Below are 16,162 nucleotides of genomic sequence, written 5' to 3'. Positions count from 1 at the left end.
ATTTTACTTTATGATATATGAAAAATTTAAAAGAAAGGACTGATGTTTTTCCTGGTTCCCTCAAATCTAATAGCAGAGGTACTACATGAACCTACTAGAAAATAATAGACAGCAGCATATTACTTAGTGCCAATTTAAATATCTTGTGACTGCAGAGTAGCAGAGAATTTTCCAGATCCATAAGAAATTATTGAGAAAAGTTGTTTTAACTTGGGTTTTTTGAATGTTGAGGAATATGGAGAAGCTAAGCTACCTAGGTAGAAGCTATGCTTCATTACAAGTAATAGTGGTAAGAGCTTTAGGAAAAAACTTAATTCTTTTCTGAGTGTCATAAATAAGTAAGTAAATGTGGCTGAGGGCTTTAGTATCTTTAGGACTTTGTTGAAGTAAATATAGGATGTGAAAAACAGTACAAACATGTTTATACCCATTCATCTGAGTTGTCTTGTTAATAATAGGTTTGTGAAAAACTTTCTGAAGGGTAATGTATTGAGAACACATGTCTCATATTTGTAGTATTCAAGAGCCAATTCTACTCTCAGTCCATGATTTGTTATCTGTCTGTAAGGAGGAAATGAATATGTAAAAACTTTTATAATAATACTTTGACATCTTAATATGATCATTTTTCTAGTAATTAATTTTTACAAATTATAGAACCATGATATAGAGGAAACTTTTAAAAGTAATCTTTTATATCAAAGTTTGAGAAGCATTGATTTTTTTTTTCTTTTATTTCCTATATTAGCATAATTTTACAGATAAAACCCATAATTTAAAAAAGTGTGTATAATTATTCTTGGCCAAGAATGATTGTGGAAGAATTTGAATTGTAGCTTTATAGTCTGTGGGAGAGGTAAGCTTCTGAAACACTAGAGATGATTGAGTTTCATTTAAAATGAGAGTTAATACACTAGAGATGAATACATGAGGAAACTTTAGTACATGATAAAAATTAAAGCAGACCACTGGTATGAGAAGACTTGTATAAAAAGAAAGACTTGAGGGCCTCTATGAATCAGAAATGTCATCTATACAAGCAGTAAAAATATGAGTAAGAAATCTCTTTGGAACAAATGTCTTTGTTTAAAAAAGTTGGGTGTTGAAATACAGATATTTATAAATGAAGTGGTTCATGGCCACCACATATTGATGTAATTCCTAGGCAGATGAGAAGTCTTCACAGTTTTTGTCTAGCAGTCTTACTTTCTCCTTTAATATTTTTCTGGTCTAGTGATCTTATTCATCTTTTTTTATTCACCTAGTCATTTTCTGTTCAGTCTTCCTTCCACCCCCTGGCCCACAAAAGTTCAGGTGCTTATTATTTACATTTCTTTGGTTGGCTTACATTATATGCAACCTATACTGTGCATGTGCAACATGTTTTTAATAGTTGGCTAACAGATTTTCATTCTCATCAGGTTTTTTAGGCTTTAATAACAAGTTAAATTCTTTGGGCTTAGGAGGCATAGATTTCTGAAGTATGTTCATTTCTTCCATTCTTGATTTTAAACTTTTTTTGGATGAGAAAAGTGGAACCAAAGGGGATTGGTTCATCTGCTGTGACTTATGTATGAGGTGATGTGAATGTTGGAGGTCCAGTTCTGGGTTATCTGCTTGAGAGAAAAATTTGCTAGCAGCACTTACTCTGCTTTCTTCCTGTTTAAACCCAGTTTGGGTCCACCTTTATATTGTTCTTTATTTTAAGAACATCCATTCCTCCTTTCTACCATCTCTAAACTTACCAAGGAAAAATATTCTGATTAATTTGACATTTTGTTCTAAAAAGTTCCCCCCACCCCCCCGTTGGAACCAGGGATTAAACTCGGGGTACTCAGTCCCTTGGTTTTGTATATTGTTTTAGAGACAGGGTCTCACTGAGTTGCTCAGTGCCTTGCTTTTGCTGAGATTGGCTTTGAACTTGTGATCTTCCTGCCTCAGCCTCCTGAGCCACTGTGCCTGGCCCTAAAGTCTCTGAAAGATAACTTTTCATATTATCCAAACTCAAGGCAACAAGATATGGAATAATAATGAACCTGTAAAGTATTTTCTAGAGTTTTTTTGTGAAGAAAGATAAATTTGGAGAAATTAATAGAATTATAGTATTGACAATTTGGAGTGTAAATCCTTTCTTAGCCCTGCTAATTATTTGGTCTTTAATCAAACCAATTACCAATCTCAATAAGAATAAAAAAGGGAGAAAGTGAAAAAAAATATTGAAAAATAACTGAAACTTAAAAGGAAATTTCAATCCAAAGTTTCATTTGTAAAACAATTATTTATGTTCTTTATGTCTCATAAAGAATTAATATTTTACTTGCTATTTAGGCTTCCAGTCAGCTGCATCATTTTATTATGTCACTTAATCTTTTACCTATGAATATTGTATAGGAATGTTTTTGTAGAAAATCGTGTTTGACATTCTAAGTTAACATATTCAGAGCTACTCTTTTTATTTGTGTGTGTGTGTTTTAGTTGTTGAGAGACCTTTATTTTATTCATTTATTTATAGATGGTGCTGAGGATCAAACCCAAGTGCCTCACACGTCAGGGAGCGCTCTACCAATGAGCTAGAATCCCAGTCCTCAGAGCTACTCTTTACTGAAGTCACTAAACTTTCATTGACTTCCATTTGCCATGCTGTGGAAATGAGTAGTGTCCCAGCTTGAGCCAGATGGAGGCAGAATATTAGAAATATGCATACGGGTTCTGTATGAAAAGTGATAGAGTCCTCGGAGTCCAGCTTCCCAGGCAGGAATCACACAATGGGTGCTCTTCTATCTGTAGCTTGTTCAGAGCCTCATCTTTCATCAAAGAGTAAATATTAGGAATAGTACTCAACCAGTAGATTATGAATAATGGCTGAGGTTTTTGAGTTTGGGGTCTGATGCGAGGCAGTTGGAATTTTAAATCCCTACTTTTTCCACAGATTATCTTTATGTCTTTAACTTGGCAACCTTTTGTTTCTTCATTTGCAAAGTGAGAATAGTACCTATGATGTAGATTGATTTGAGGACTAAATGTTGCCGGGCATAGAAGTGCCCAATAAATGGTAGCTTTCATTGGTAGTTAAGTAATACCTGATGTTCCTGAATCTTTCAAGCCTTGCTTTGAAATTAAAGACATCTCTTGCTACTCAATCTGGATCAGTGTACATTAAAATTGCCCAGTGGGAGTTACATAACTACTCTGGGTTCTGTAGTTGCTCCGGGAATATTTACCTTGAGATGTTCAAGTGTCTTCTCTCCTAACATTTTTTGCTTTCCTCAGAAGCTTCGTGTTGGTTTTTCAAATGGGGTAAAAAATCCTTTGGGGGTTTTATTGTTATGTAATGGCATGTAGATAGAAACTTGATTTTATTTATATTGATGATGATTTTTTTACTCTGTTCCAGGTAATATGGTAAACTTAATTATTTCTTTCATAAAGCACATCTTTTTATTCTGTCATCTACATCTCCTTTGTGAGAATTTGTTTTCTCATTTTGGGAAATGAAATATTTGAGAAATCAAGTAATATACCTAAATTTTGTTTCTGGTCTTGAGTTTCACAAGTAATTAATATTTGCCCTCATTTGAAATGTCATGTTAACACACATTATTTTGTATAAGATATGTATAAAAAACAAAATAGTATGCTCATTTTCATTAAAATAATCAATATAAATAAAATAATTCCCAATCTGCTAAGTTAGTAATTTTAAATAGAAAGAGCTGTCCTTGTTTTTATGTAATTAATTTAAATTCACTGTTGTGTTTATTGCTAAGGATCTATGTTAATAAATTCCCCTTAACAAATGGCTGTATTCTGTCTATACTTTTTAATAGATTTAAATGTTGTTCTTGTTTATTTCTACTCTGGATCTGTTTTTTTCTCATTGGTTGGAACTTGTTTACCAATGTGATATTTCCTATAGAAAAGGACTGAAGTTTGGAACAGTTGTTTCTTTTTCTGTTTGTTAAGAGGGTCCACAGATTGACTTGCCAGGATTGTGCTGAAATAAAGATGTGCCTTGGAAAGAATAAATTTTTTTAATCAAAGAAGGTGTAACCATGTACTTTCGGTACTTTAATTGGTACTTTGTATTCAATGACCATTTGTTTTGTTGAATTAGGATTTCTTCAAATTCATGACAGAATTTGAAGGATTCAATCAACAGAATCTTGTTTTATTGGTTGCTTGATTACAAAAGCACTAGTGAGATAAATTTGTTTTAGAAAATATTTTTAAAAGATGCATCTGGCAGTATTGTGGCTGACATGTTACCATATTTAAACACTGTGAAATGTAATTTGCATGCCTTTAATATAATATATAAACTGTTAGCTGTAGTCATCATCTAGTTTTATAGCTTTGGAGAATTTGAGTTAGTTTTTTTTTTTTTTACATAATAATAGAAGTTTGGAAAACCACGGTCCATTTACCACTTGAACAGAGGAACTAGTAGTTTATTCTGAGATTAGCTAGTGGCTTCTTTATACTTCACTCTGGTCATTGCATTTACAAAGTGTAATAGTTGGTATTAAAAGCTTGGACTTATTGGTGGTTCATCCTTATTTTCCTAGGAAAGAGGTGTGGGGAATAAATTAGTAAAGATAAGTTTAGTATTCTCTTCCAGAAACATGCTCAAATTTGAAGTAGACTTAGCCAGCTCTGTTTTATTTCCCAAATTTGTTCTTGCATTTCGAAAATGGAGAGGGAAAACCTTTTAATTTTATTTCTTTGAATGAAATCTCTAGCTGATATTTCTCTTGAATCTTTCTATGCAGTTAGATTCAAGGACATTGATTCAGGTATAGTTAGGATAATATTGAGAGTGTAATGTATTAAGGAATACTGTAACATGTGCAATAGATTTCTTTGAATTGGAGACAGGATGCCACAGTTAAGAGTAGAACCTTTGGGCTGGGTATGATGGTTCAAGCCTGTAATCCCAGCTGCTCAGGAGGCTAAGGCAGGAGGATTGCAAGTTCAAAGACAGCCTCAGCAACTTAGCGAGGCCCTAAGCAACTCAGTGAGACCTTTTCTCAAAATAAAATATAAAAAGATTTAGGATGTGCCTCAGTGGTTAAGCTCCCCTGGGTTCAACCCTGTACAAAAAAAAAAAAAAAAATAGAAGCTTTGGAACCTTTTATAGGTGTATAGGCAAATTATTTTAACCTCTACCAAGATTTACTCTTCCTGTCAGTAAAGTTGATAATAATGATAGGCACTATCTCACAGGGTTATGCACATTAAATACATTAAGGGGTGTAAAGTGCTTGGTATAGTGCCATGTGCTTATCAAATAGTAGGCATTACATCTTCTATTGCTCATAATTCTGCAATTTAAAACCCATGTTTATCTGTTTCTGAATGTATACAAGATTACTTTTCATTAACTGCCAACTTAATTTAAATAAACTATAGTAAAGAACATTTTTTGAAAATATTCTGCTTCATTTCAAGATTGAACCTAAGCATACATGAATTAAATCAAAGGGGAAAGGTTTTTTAAATAAACCAGTAGATATATTAGTATGATTGTTTTTGGTAAAGAACTGAAATAAAAAACTTAAAGCATTGTTATAGGTGACAGTTTATTGTAAAAGTAACTTTTATGACTTAAAAAAAGAAACAACAAATTTTCATTCTATTTTAGTAAGTTTAGCATAGTATTCTATTTTGTCCTGTCTTATATTCTGGTTTCACTCAAAGGCAAAATGGAAGTTGCAGTTTGATTAAAAATTTATTTTGGTCTTGCTTAGTAAGAATATTTCACCTTTATTTTTTGACAGCATAAAAATCCTTTTTAGCATTATGGTTTTAAGAACAGAAATAATGACTGTTTTATAGGTTCTTAAATCTACATAGATTATATTAATCTTCCCTAATTCTGACTCAACAGTTAAAAAAATGTAACTGTGTTTATGCAGGTAAATAATGTTCTATATTTAATATAATTTAGATGAATTTTTACTTAGCAGTTCCCCTGATTTTTGTGTGATTTGTGTATTGGTTCACAACTTTAATGATCTTTTAATTTACATTTATTTAACAATGACAGTCTATTTTTCTATAACCTACTTTCTTTTTTTCTTTTTCTTTTTTTAGTGCTGGGAATTGAACCCTGGAGTGCTTTACTATTTTTATTTTTTATTTTATTTTTAAATTTTGAGAAAAGGTCTCAGTAAAGTTGTATAGGGCCTTGCTGAGTTACTCAGGATGACATTGAATTCGTAATCCTCCTCAGCCTCGTGAATTGCTGGGATAACAGGCATGCACCACTATATCTGGTTTCTGTGACCTACTTTCTGTAGACCTACTTGCTCATCCTACTATTGTCTTTATTTAAACAAGGAAAACATAAAGAATTGAATATATTTTCATGAAAAGACCACAGTTAATGAATGGAGGGGACAAAATACAGCATATCCTTTAAGCCGACTTGTTTATTTTAAAAAATTTTATCTCTTTATTTTTGTGGTACTAGGGATTTAAATATCAGGGGTGCTTGACTAATGAACTACATTCCTAACCCTTTTTAATTTTTGATTTTTCAGATAGGGTCTCACTAAGTTGCCCAAGTTGGCCTCAAACTTGGGATCTCAGCCTCCCAAGTAGCTTTAATTATAGATATGTGCCACTGGCTCTGTCCTGTTTTTAATTTTTAAAAAATTTTAAACCTTCTAGTCATGAGAAAATTCACTAGATTTTTAGGTTTGGATTTATTTTTCTAAATTAAGTGTAGGAGGCTTTAAAGTTCATGTTTTGTGAATAATTTAGGTATAGATAGAACCCTGTGTTAATGATCATGGAAATTATTTAATTAAAAAATTCAAATGATTTAGATCAGTTTGGGATCTATTTTTCCCCTGGTGAGTTTAGATTAGCTACTTATCATTAATTGAATTGTAATCTTATATTGAAATCTCATAATTATAAAGATGCTAAAATATCAGGACATTAATTAACTAAGGGAAGACTATTTGGAATTAGAAGACATTGTGAAATAAATGCAGGCTTATTTGGGGATTAAACATATATTAAATCCTATGCCAAAGGTTTCTAATGTGAGGACTTCATAGGAGTAACTCGAGGTAGGTGTTTGTTGTTTTCTACAAAAGATACTGAGTTTTTATTTTTTATTTTTTGGGAAGGAGTAAGAATGAATTTGTGTATTCATCAAGTGTTGTCTGAAGAAAGACATTTTATATGCATTATTTTTCATTTTTGTGAAGATAGTTCAAAATTTTTTACATTTTATTAATCAAATATCATTAAATCATTTATTGTTTCAGAGTATAAAATAGTGAAACAGTTCTGATTTTGATGTTTAGAATGGGTTTTTACAATTCGGGAGATTGGAAACTTATTGTCCTGTTATAATTTTGCTTAATTTATTAATGATTGAATTATTATGTGTAATGATGTGATTGAAAATGTGAGGCATTTTGGAGATGTGCTATTTTGCAGTTTTCAAGAGTTTTGCTTTGAAAATTGGTTTGTTACTTGACAGTTTTAACTTTATTTTCTATGTAAGCATGAGAGGCTTTTATAGATTGTTCTTTAGCTAGACTTTGAACTTTTTTGGGAAAAGAATAGATCTTACTGATTATTTGTATTTCTAAGAAGAACAGAGCTTGTACTGATATTAAGTGAATGAAAAAAAAATGTATGTGCATTTAGGCCTCAGAACTAAAATAGTCCTAAAATTAGCTTTTACTGTTCTTTTCTTTGATATAGTGAATATAAAGACTTACCTTGCTTTTTAGGAATGAGAATAGACTTCTCTTAGTCCTGACCATTGGAATTGTCTTATGAGAATTGAGAAAATGTCTTTGAAAAGCCAGGACTTGGGGTGCTATGAGTATTGGTCCTGAAGGATCTTAGTGTTTAGGTCAAGCTGCAAAGGAGCAAGGAGTGGGGTGTTGAACTTTTAAACACCTATCCCTTCAAATTTTTGAGGGTTCACCCAATTTCCATTTGTATCACTAGTTACTTATCCAGGTCTTCCCCCGCCCCCCTTAGATTCTTGAGAACTTTATAGCTCAAAGTGTGGTCACTAGGTAGTTCTTGCAATGTGGGGAGCTTTTTGAAATGCAGAGTCTTAGGTCTCATTCTAGGTCTACTGAGTCAGAATCTTTGATGATGATGATAGTGGTGATGGTGGTGGTGGTGATGCAATGTTGAGGATGGAACCCAGGGCCTAGTTCTACTACTGAAATATACTCCCCAGGCCCAGAATCTTTATTTTAACAAGATCCCCAGATGATTCATATGTTCATTGTAATTTGAGGTGCTACTCTATAATACATTGTTCAACTTTTTCTTATTCTTTAAAACTTTTGTTCAAGATTGAGGGCATTTTAAAAAAAATAAATTCCCAGTTAAAAAAGATTGAAACTATATTCATTTGCTCTATTACTGGTTCATTTAGATTTTTGTAAAGAAAGATGAAAACTGTTTTGTAGTTAATCTTGAGACTTTAAACACATATGTGGAGAGGAAGAAGGAAAAAAAGTTATAGGCTACATATGGATACTTTAGAATAGGAAAAGAGTATTGATTGCTAGGAGGTGGATCAGAAAAGCTGGTTATCGATAGAACATGACATTTTAAAATCCTTCCACTTCATTATAGTTAGCAAGTTGGGACTGGCCAGGCTAGATCAACAAGAAAATCAATCCCCTTCTTATTTTGATCATTGCATTCTCAATGTTGGTCTAAGTAAGGATTTTGGAAGTTAACTGAAATAAAAAAGGGGTTGTTGCTTTGGTTTGCTTTGCAGGAAAACTTAGAAAACTTTAGTAAATAACTATGTTGTATAAAAAATTGTCTGCCCTTTTATTTCCTCATCTTCCATTTGATTTTCCTGTTTCCTTTAGCCCCTACTTTCAGCTAATCACCATTAGTTTTCTTTTTAACCTACCAGATCTTTCCACAATCATACCTTAGCTCTCTATTTCCTTTTTAATTGCCTGGAATTGACATCCTTCTCCCAAACCAGTGATTCTGAGGGGCGTTTGTGGTTCTCTACCAGCAAAGGACATTTAGCAGTATGTTGAGACATTTTTGGTTATAACAACTGGTTCCATGGTACTACTGGTATCTAGTGGGGAGGACAGGGACAGCCTCCTACAACAAAGAATTATCTAAAGCCTGTAGGGTTGAGGTTGATAAACCCTAACCAAACTATTATCTAAGTCCACAATTTGTCTGCCTGTTCCAGTTTTACCAACACCAATTCCTCTTCCAAACTGCCACATAGGATTCCTTTCTAAAACACGTATAATTTTGTTAATTTTTATTTATAAGCTTTCTTGAGTTTCCCTTTACCTGTGAAGGATGTGAAAACTCCTTGACACAAGGTGGAAAACAGTAAATGTTTGACTACTGTTTTCAAGCCTCATATTTGGCTCCCAAGCTTGACCCTCTTTTGGTGGTCTGAATGTTATAGTGCCTTTTTGCCTCTCATTATACATTTTCCCCAGTCTACAGTACAAATTTCTCTTTGGATTTTCTTTTCTCCTGTCTACGCATATTTATTTTTTCTTTAAAAAACAAAATCTGCTCAGGCATTCTTCTTTCTTTTGCCTGTGCTCTGGTACCTTGATTGTGCATTATGTTATCATGCGAGTTGTACTTTGTTTGCATATCTGTGTTACCGTCTAGATTCTATCCTCTCTTTGAGGAAAAGGTGTGGGTGGTGGTATGTGTGTGTGAGAGAGAGGAGGGGCGGGAGAGAGAGATTAGATTCCAAGTAATTAATAGTTCTTAGTTGTTTAATTGAAAAATACATGTTGTCTTCAAAAGATAAATAAGTGCTTGGGTGATTTGGAGATGAGCACACAGATGAAGTATTACTATGACTTGTGCGTATACTTTTCTTTTTGTATGTAATCCTTTTGCCTCATCATCAATGCTGTTATTGTTTTCATCTTTTTTAAATGTCATTTTGTATTGTTTATTATAATAGTATTTAAATGATATGACTATCTTAGAACTTTTCATTTAGTATTTAGTTAATCTCTGGTCACTTATTGAAAAAACTTATTGTTTATAATGGTACATGTTTGAAGACCTCTTCTCCTTAAGTGGAAAGGCCTTAGGATAGTTATAGGTTTGGGTAAGTGATGGAGGGAGAATAATAATGAATTCTTCTTTGGAAAAATAAGAAATATAATTATATAATGAGAATTGTTGGGGAGATAGGATGATACATTTCACATATTTAAAACCTATGTGTGTCTTTAATGTACTACTTTATAGAAAATAAATTACATTGATGGTAAAAACTGAGTCAAAAAGTGAGTCTGAATTATGAAGAATCTGAATTAGAGTGGGCTGTTTAAAAGCTTTAATTTTCTTGCATTCAGATGTATGATTGGAATTTAGGTACTCCCTGTATAAGTCCTGTTTGGCAAGTTGTGATTTTTTTGTAATGCGTGGTAGAGGAATTTCTAAAATATAAATTTTACATAGCAGATGCTTGTTTTTTTAATTGTATATCAAAGTTTTATAATTATTTATTTGAACATAGAAACATTTACTTTATACTCTTTGCAGTGATTTATGCTACTAGAAATGACTTGCTTTTAAAGTGTTTCACTTAAAATATGGTTCTGTAGCATGAACCACAAAGGGTACATATTTATTTTCACCCACAGTTCTTGACAGAGAGTTGACTGGATTGGTCCAAGGCTGTATAAATGTAGAACTAGTTTAGTCTCAAAACTCTATCCCCCATTGTAATTATTGAGTAGGTAGGTAATCTAGTTGCTTTGTTAATATATTTAATTATTTTTTATCCTTTAATCAAAGATAATTTAGTTGAGGCTCACGCATGAAGAGGAGAATTAATTTTCATAGAATAATTTTCATAGACATTATTTGCAAGGCTTTTAAAATTTAGAAATCAAATAATCAGATATTTTCTTCAAATTGGTTTTCTTTATAACATTGTTTTTTAAAATTTTGTCTGGCTGTGACATCTTATTTTGAAAACTTTATTTGTTCAAGCAGTCTTATTTTACCTTATGATAGAAAGATAAGTAAACGTTGATTCTCTTATGTTTTAAAATAGATGCCTTCTCTAGCATGTACTAGTGTATTCCCTGAAGAGTGGAGATATCTCTATTTATATCTGTGAATACCTTTTAAGATACAGTTTAATGCAGATTTTCTATGAAAAGTTGAAGATGGTAGAAATTATTATCTCATAATTTTCAGGTGTAAAACCCCTGATAAACAAACACTACTAAGATAGTTCAATAACTTTATTGTATTCATTATTTATGATTTTTCTTGGGCAGATAATTTATTTTAGTAAGTTTGTTTGAATTACTGAAATTTAAAAAAGCAATGAAATTTGTGTTATTGTTTATTGGGCTTTTTTTGGTTTGAAATTATTTCTTTTCTTTGAGTACCTTAGGTTGAATGCTCACTTAAGACAGTAACTGTCCTTGTACTCTGGCTTATTATGCATAGAATTAAAATAATTCTTAAAAAGCCATTCCTTAGGAATCAGGTGTTTCCTTTAACTGGGTAGTTCAGTTTTCAGTAGAAAATAAGGTAGCAAGATGAGTTTCTAAAAAGGATGTAGTTCTGAGAATTTTTTTTTATCTATATTTCATGCCCTTGAAGCTATTTCTTCATATTACAATGAGAATAGGTAAGTTCCAGTGGAAAAAAAATTCGCAAAGCATTTACTTTGCTGATAACTTAAATTCTATTAATTAAATAGTCTTATAAAATCAGATTATATTTCTCCAAAAATCTGTTGTTTTAAATAATATTGTTCAAACTCTTAGTACTGAGAATTATTGTAGAGGTATGGGGTGGGAGTGTGGGATGGTGGGTGGTGATAAGGACTTTGGGAGGGGGATATTTTAGGAATTTTACATGTTTCCTATCCCACCATTCCTGTGTGTTAGTCATATTAGTTTAGATTAGTGTGGGGGATGTTAGGAGTGGCCTGGTTTCTTTCCTTCTTTTTCCTAGCCAAGAAAGTATCGCCTGGGGATGCTGGAGGAGAGGCTAGTACCGATGGGATCAAAGGCACGAAAAGCAAAGAACCCTATTGGCTGCCTTGCTGACAGGTGTAAATCAGGAGTACCCATCAATATGGTTTGGTGGAACAGAGTCACAGAAAACAATTTACAGGTAAAAATAATTTTTATTAGATGTTTTTTGAAATTGAATATTTTGGCTGCTTTCTGTGTTGGGGGGTGGTGGGTATGAAAGGATTGGATGGCTTAGCTGGTATGCTCTGTTAATTTTTAAAAATTTTTAGCAAGGTTAAAAAAGCAAGGTTAGTGGCCCATAATGATTTTTGTTTAGTTTTTTGAACTTGCTCTGCTTATAGTATATCTTTCTATTCTTTTATTGAATTTATTTTTGCCCTTTTTGGTTTTGTTAACATGTGAGTTCAAATGTTTCTCCCTGTGGTTCTGGGGATCAAACACTTGTGTTCTACCTACCATAGAGCATAAGTTCAATTATTTTTTAGTATGCAGAGTTTCATTTGTTTGGAATCTAAACAGTAGGAAACTCTATATATTGCCTTTTTGTACATTTTTAGTAGGAAATAAAAATGGTATGTAAACAGATTTGTCAACCAACTTAAGTAGTATATTGTCATAGGGTTATTACAGAGACATTTCAGCATTGACTCTATCTTTACTTATATATTGAAAATTAAAGCAAAGTTTTATAACTCAAGGACTAATCTTCTATGTGAGATTTTGAATTACATACAGAATGATTTTATATTCCATTTTAACTTGAGTTTTATTTATTATATTTCATTTTAAAAAAATGTTAATTGTATACTGTGGCTAGTACTCTTAATCAGAATTTCAGCTTAGCTAAAGGTAACATATTTATCCTCCCAAACTTTGAGTGAATTTCTATCTCCTGCATGTACATATCATACACAAAAAGATATAACAAAGTTAACTTGATTTTATTTCTGTCACCAAATTCATATTAAAAAAAGTTCAACAGTATTTTGTATTAGTTTAGTATTAACATAGTAGCAATATCTGTGTTGCTTTGGAACAGGAATAAAGAAATTATTCCAGAAATATTACAAAATGTATTTTTTCCCCCTACTGAAATTTTGGAAGTATTTTTCTAAAAAGATAAGGTGGAGGAAGCCCAGGGAATTCCACATTATTTTATTTCTACTTAAAATTTCATTAGAGTTTTGGCTCTTAATTATTTTTAGTAACATAGTTTTAAATGAATTTTTCTTATCTTTGAGATCACTAAGTCAAAGATTCAATATGAATTATTACAATTATTTTTCAGTTTTAGAAAGGAAGTCTGAAAAGAAATTGGGCCCCCACTACCTAAGAGCCAGTATAGGTTCAACTGGAACAGCTTGTAGGTTGTGGTGGTAGAACACTGACCAATACAAAGATGTTGTCACTCAACTTGTTTCTCCCATCCCAGTGGAGGTTTAGAGGTTTAGTATAGCTTGAAAAAGCCATTAGTTTGGTTTAAGAATATACACTTAAGTTATGTTTTATGTTTAATTAAAACAACTGCTAAAAGATTTACATTAATGTATGTGAAAGATTGAATTGGAGTCATCTGAATCTAGTATGTATTTCAAATACTACAGTTACATTTTTGCTCCAAATGGTATTTTGCTTTAAAGTCAGAAGTGGGCTGGGAATGTGACTCAGTGGTAGAGTACTTACCTATTGAGCATGAGACCCTGGGATTGGGTTCAATCCCCAGCTGCAGGAGTTGAGTGTGGGGCATAAGGAATGTTATGTTATGCCTCAAGTTTAAAGCTTTGTAAGCTCTAAAATGCCTGACGTTATGAGCCACATGTTGAAGTATTCAAAACTACCCAGCTAGTCTCCATTACTGTCTTTGAGAATTCTTAAAATGGGGACCTGGAATAGTTCAGTGAGAAGTTTATTGAGCACAAAGAGTATGTCAGTGTGCTATGTGTGTGCATGTCTATTTATCTAGACATTGGAGTTCCTATCTGTTTGTTGTAGAACAAAAATAATTTATATAAGTGAATTCCATACCTTGTTTTTGGCTTTGTTTATGTTGTAATTGTTTTATATTTTTGACACATAAAGTTTAAACGATTGTACAGCCAGATGTATTAGTCTTTTCCATTTTATTTGTTTCCTTTCTTTTAAAACTTAGGGCCTCTCAATTGTAAAGGCAGAGGAATGTTTATATTTTATTTTAGTAATTATAAGTGTTTCTTAACGGGTTTAACCGAGCACTGTGCTAATCTCTTTGTGTATATTTTCTTGGTCTTTCTTATAGCCTGTGGCATAGATATTATTAAATGGAAAAAATGTCTTCAGAGAAGCTAAGTAATACTAAGTTTAAACAGTCAGTAGAAGAGCAGAAATTTGAACCAAAGTTTGTCAGGTTCAAAAAATCTCTTTATTTCTATATGATGAAACTTTAGTTGTGCTAGGACATACTTGGTTCATCTGACTGGGTAATTGAGCTTTTGTTTAACAATTTATTTTGAGAATAAGAATGCCTACATAGTTTCCTAGACATGAGTTGTAATTTAGGCATTCCTTTGCAGCACGTGAACGGATAGTCCTTTTTCTTTATGATTCATCTTTTCTTCAGTGACCTTTGCCCTTTTTTTTTAATCTTTAAATGTTATTTACATTGATTTCTTAATCTTGATCTAATACATGTAAGTGCAGAATTGCTAATTAGAGAATCAAATAAACATTTTCTTCAGTCTTTTGTAGGTGTGCAGAAGGTAAATTTATTTTCATATGGCTGTCTGAAATACTAATAAAACTATCTAGTCTCTATTCTTAGATATATGAAGTCCCCAAGTGGGGACTCATGGAGTAGCTTCTGTTGTTTTCTCTCATTTCTTTAGTACCCATGTATTCTTTAAATGTCTTCAGTTTGATGTCAGTTATGCTAAGTGAAGTAATTCAATCCCCAAAACAAATGTTTTCTCTGATACATGGATGCTGATCCACAATGGGGATGGGGGGGAGGCTGGGAGAAATTGAGGAACTTTAGATAGGGCAAAGTGGAGGGAGGCATGGGGATATGAAAGATCGTGGAATGAGAGGGATGTCATTACCCTAAGTACATGTATGAAGATACAAATGGTGTGACTTTACTTTGTATATAACAAAAAACATGAAAAATTGTGCTCTATATGTGTACTATGAATTGAAATGCATTCTGCTGTCATGTATAACAAATTAGAATGAATGAATGAATAAATAAATAAATAGAAAAATAGATAAATAAAAAGTTTGCTGGAGATCTTAGTTGTCAAATGTAGCAGTTTTATCTGGTACTGATGGCTGCCTTTGTATTTCTTTTAAAACTATTTCCTCTTTGTACTTTTAACTTTGTTTCATTTCTGGCTCTTTCTGCACTCCTTTTCTTTGTTCACTTTTTCTTCTGTGTTCTTGATCCCTAAATTTTTTTTGGTTAAGAATTGTCTTCTGAGATTGAAATCCAGATTTTTCATGCCTTCTGATATCTCTGCAGGTAGATCTATATCCCACTATCACAGCAGATCTGAGATGTCTAAAACTCAGTTTATTTTTCTGTTCTCCAAATCCACTGATTTTTAAAAAAAATTTTTCCTATATCCCTGCTTCCGTTAATAGCATTGTCATCTTCCTTGTCACTGAAGCTAATATCTGGGCTTCTTCCTCGATATCTCCTACATTTACTACTTCTTATGAGAGGGAAACTATTGGGTTTTACCTATTCATTAATAAAGACAATTAGACAATATACACATGCTATCACATTAAGTTTTTACAACAATAATGGCATATTTTTTCATTGGACATATATGGAAATTATCTTTAGAAAGGCCTGTTGACAAGATCTATTTAATTTTAAATCCTGAGATTTTTCTACCAAATTCTTATCAAATCTTTTTGGGAACTGTCCTATCCTACCTTTCTGGGGCTGTCTCTCCCTGTCTGTGAACATACTCATTTTAATCATATGGGGTCTTTCATATTGCATAAGATAAATATACTGTCAGTTGTTACTTTGCTAGGTTTGCATCATTGTTAACAGAGACTGAAAAAAAATTCTCTTCTTTTTCCTCCAGGAGATGGCTAAAATGCTACTTTTCCTGTGAATACTTATTCAAACATCTGGGAGGAAACACACACACACTAGTACATACATACAC

General features: G+C 32.4%; 1 protein-coding gene across 10 annotated transcripts in view; it reads left to right on the top strand.

Moving 5' to 3' along the window:
- Positions 1-16,162, top strand: part of Pan3 (poly(A) specific ribonuclease subunit PAN3) — a 162,702-nt gene that overhangs the window by 33,822 nt on the left and 112,718 nt on the right. For 7 of the 10 annotated variants that reach the window (XM_078016185.1, XM_005317060.4, XM_021730148.3 and 4 more), the window contains exon 5: positions 11,983-12,144. The exons of the other annotated variants lie outside the window; for them this stretch is intronic. In XM_078016185.1, coding sequence (XP_077872311.1) covers positions 11,983-12,144 — 162 coding nt within the window. The remainder of the gene's footprint in view (positions 1-11,982; positions 12,145-16,162) is intronic. 10 annotated transcript variants of the gene reach the window in all.

Source organism: Ictidomys tridecemlineatus, chromosome 6 (assembly GCF_052094955.1).
Source record: "Ictidomys tridecemlineatus isolate mIctTri1 chromosome 6, mIctTri1.hap1, whole genome shotgun sequence".
NCBI classification, from domain to species: Eukaryota; Metazoa; Chordata; class Mammalia; order Rodentia; family Sciuridae; genus Ictidomys; species Ictidomys tridecemlineatus.
The sequence above is the reverse complement of the archived record's forward strand: the minus strand, read 5'-3'. Positions and strand labels throughout refer to the sequence as shown.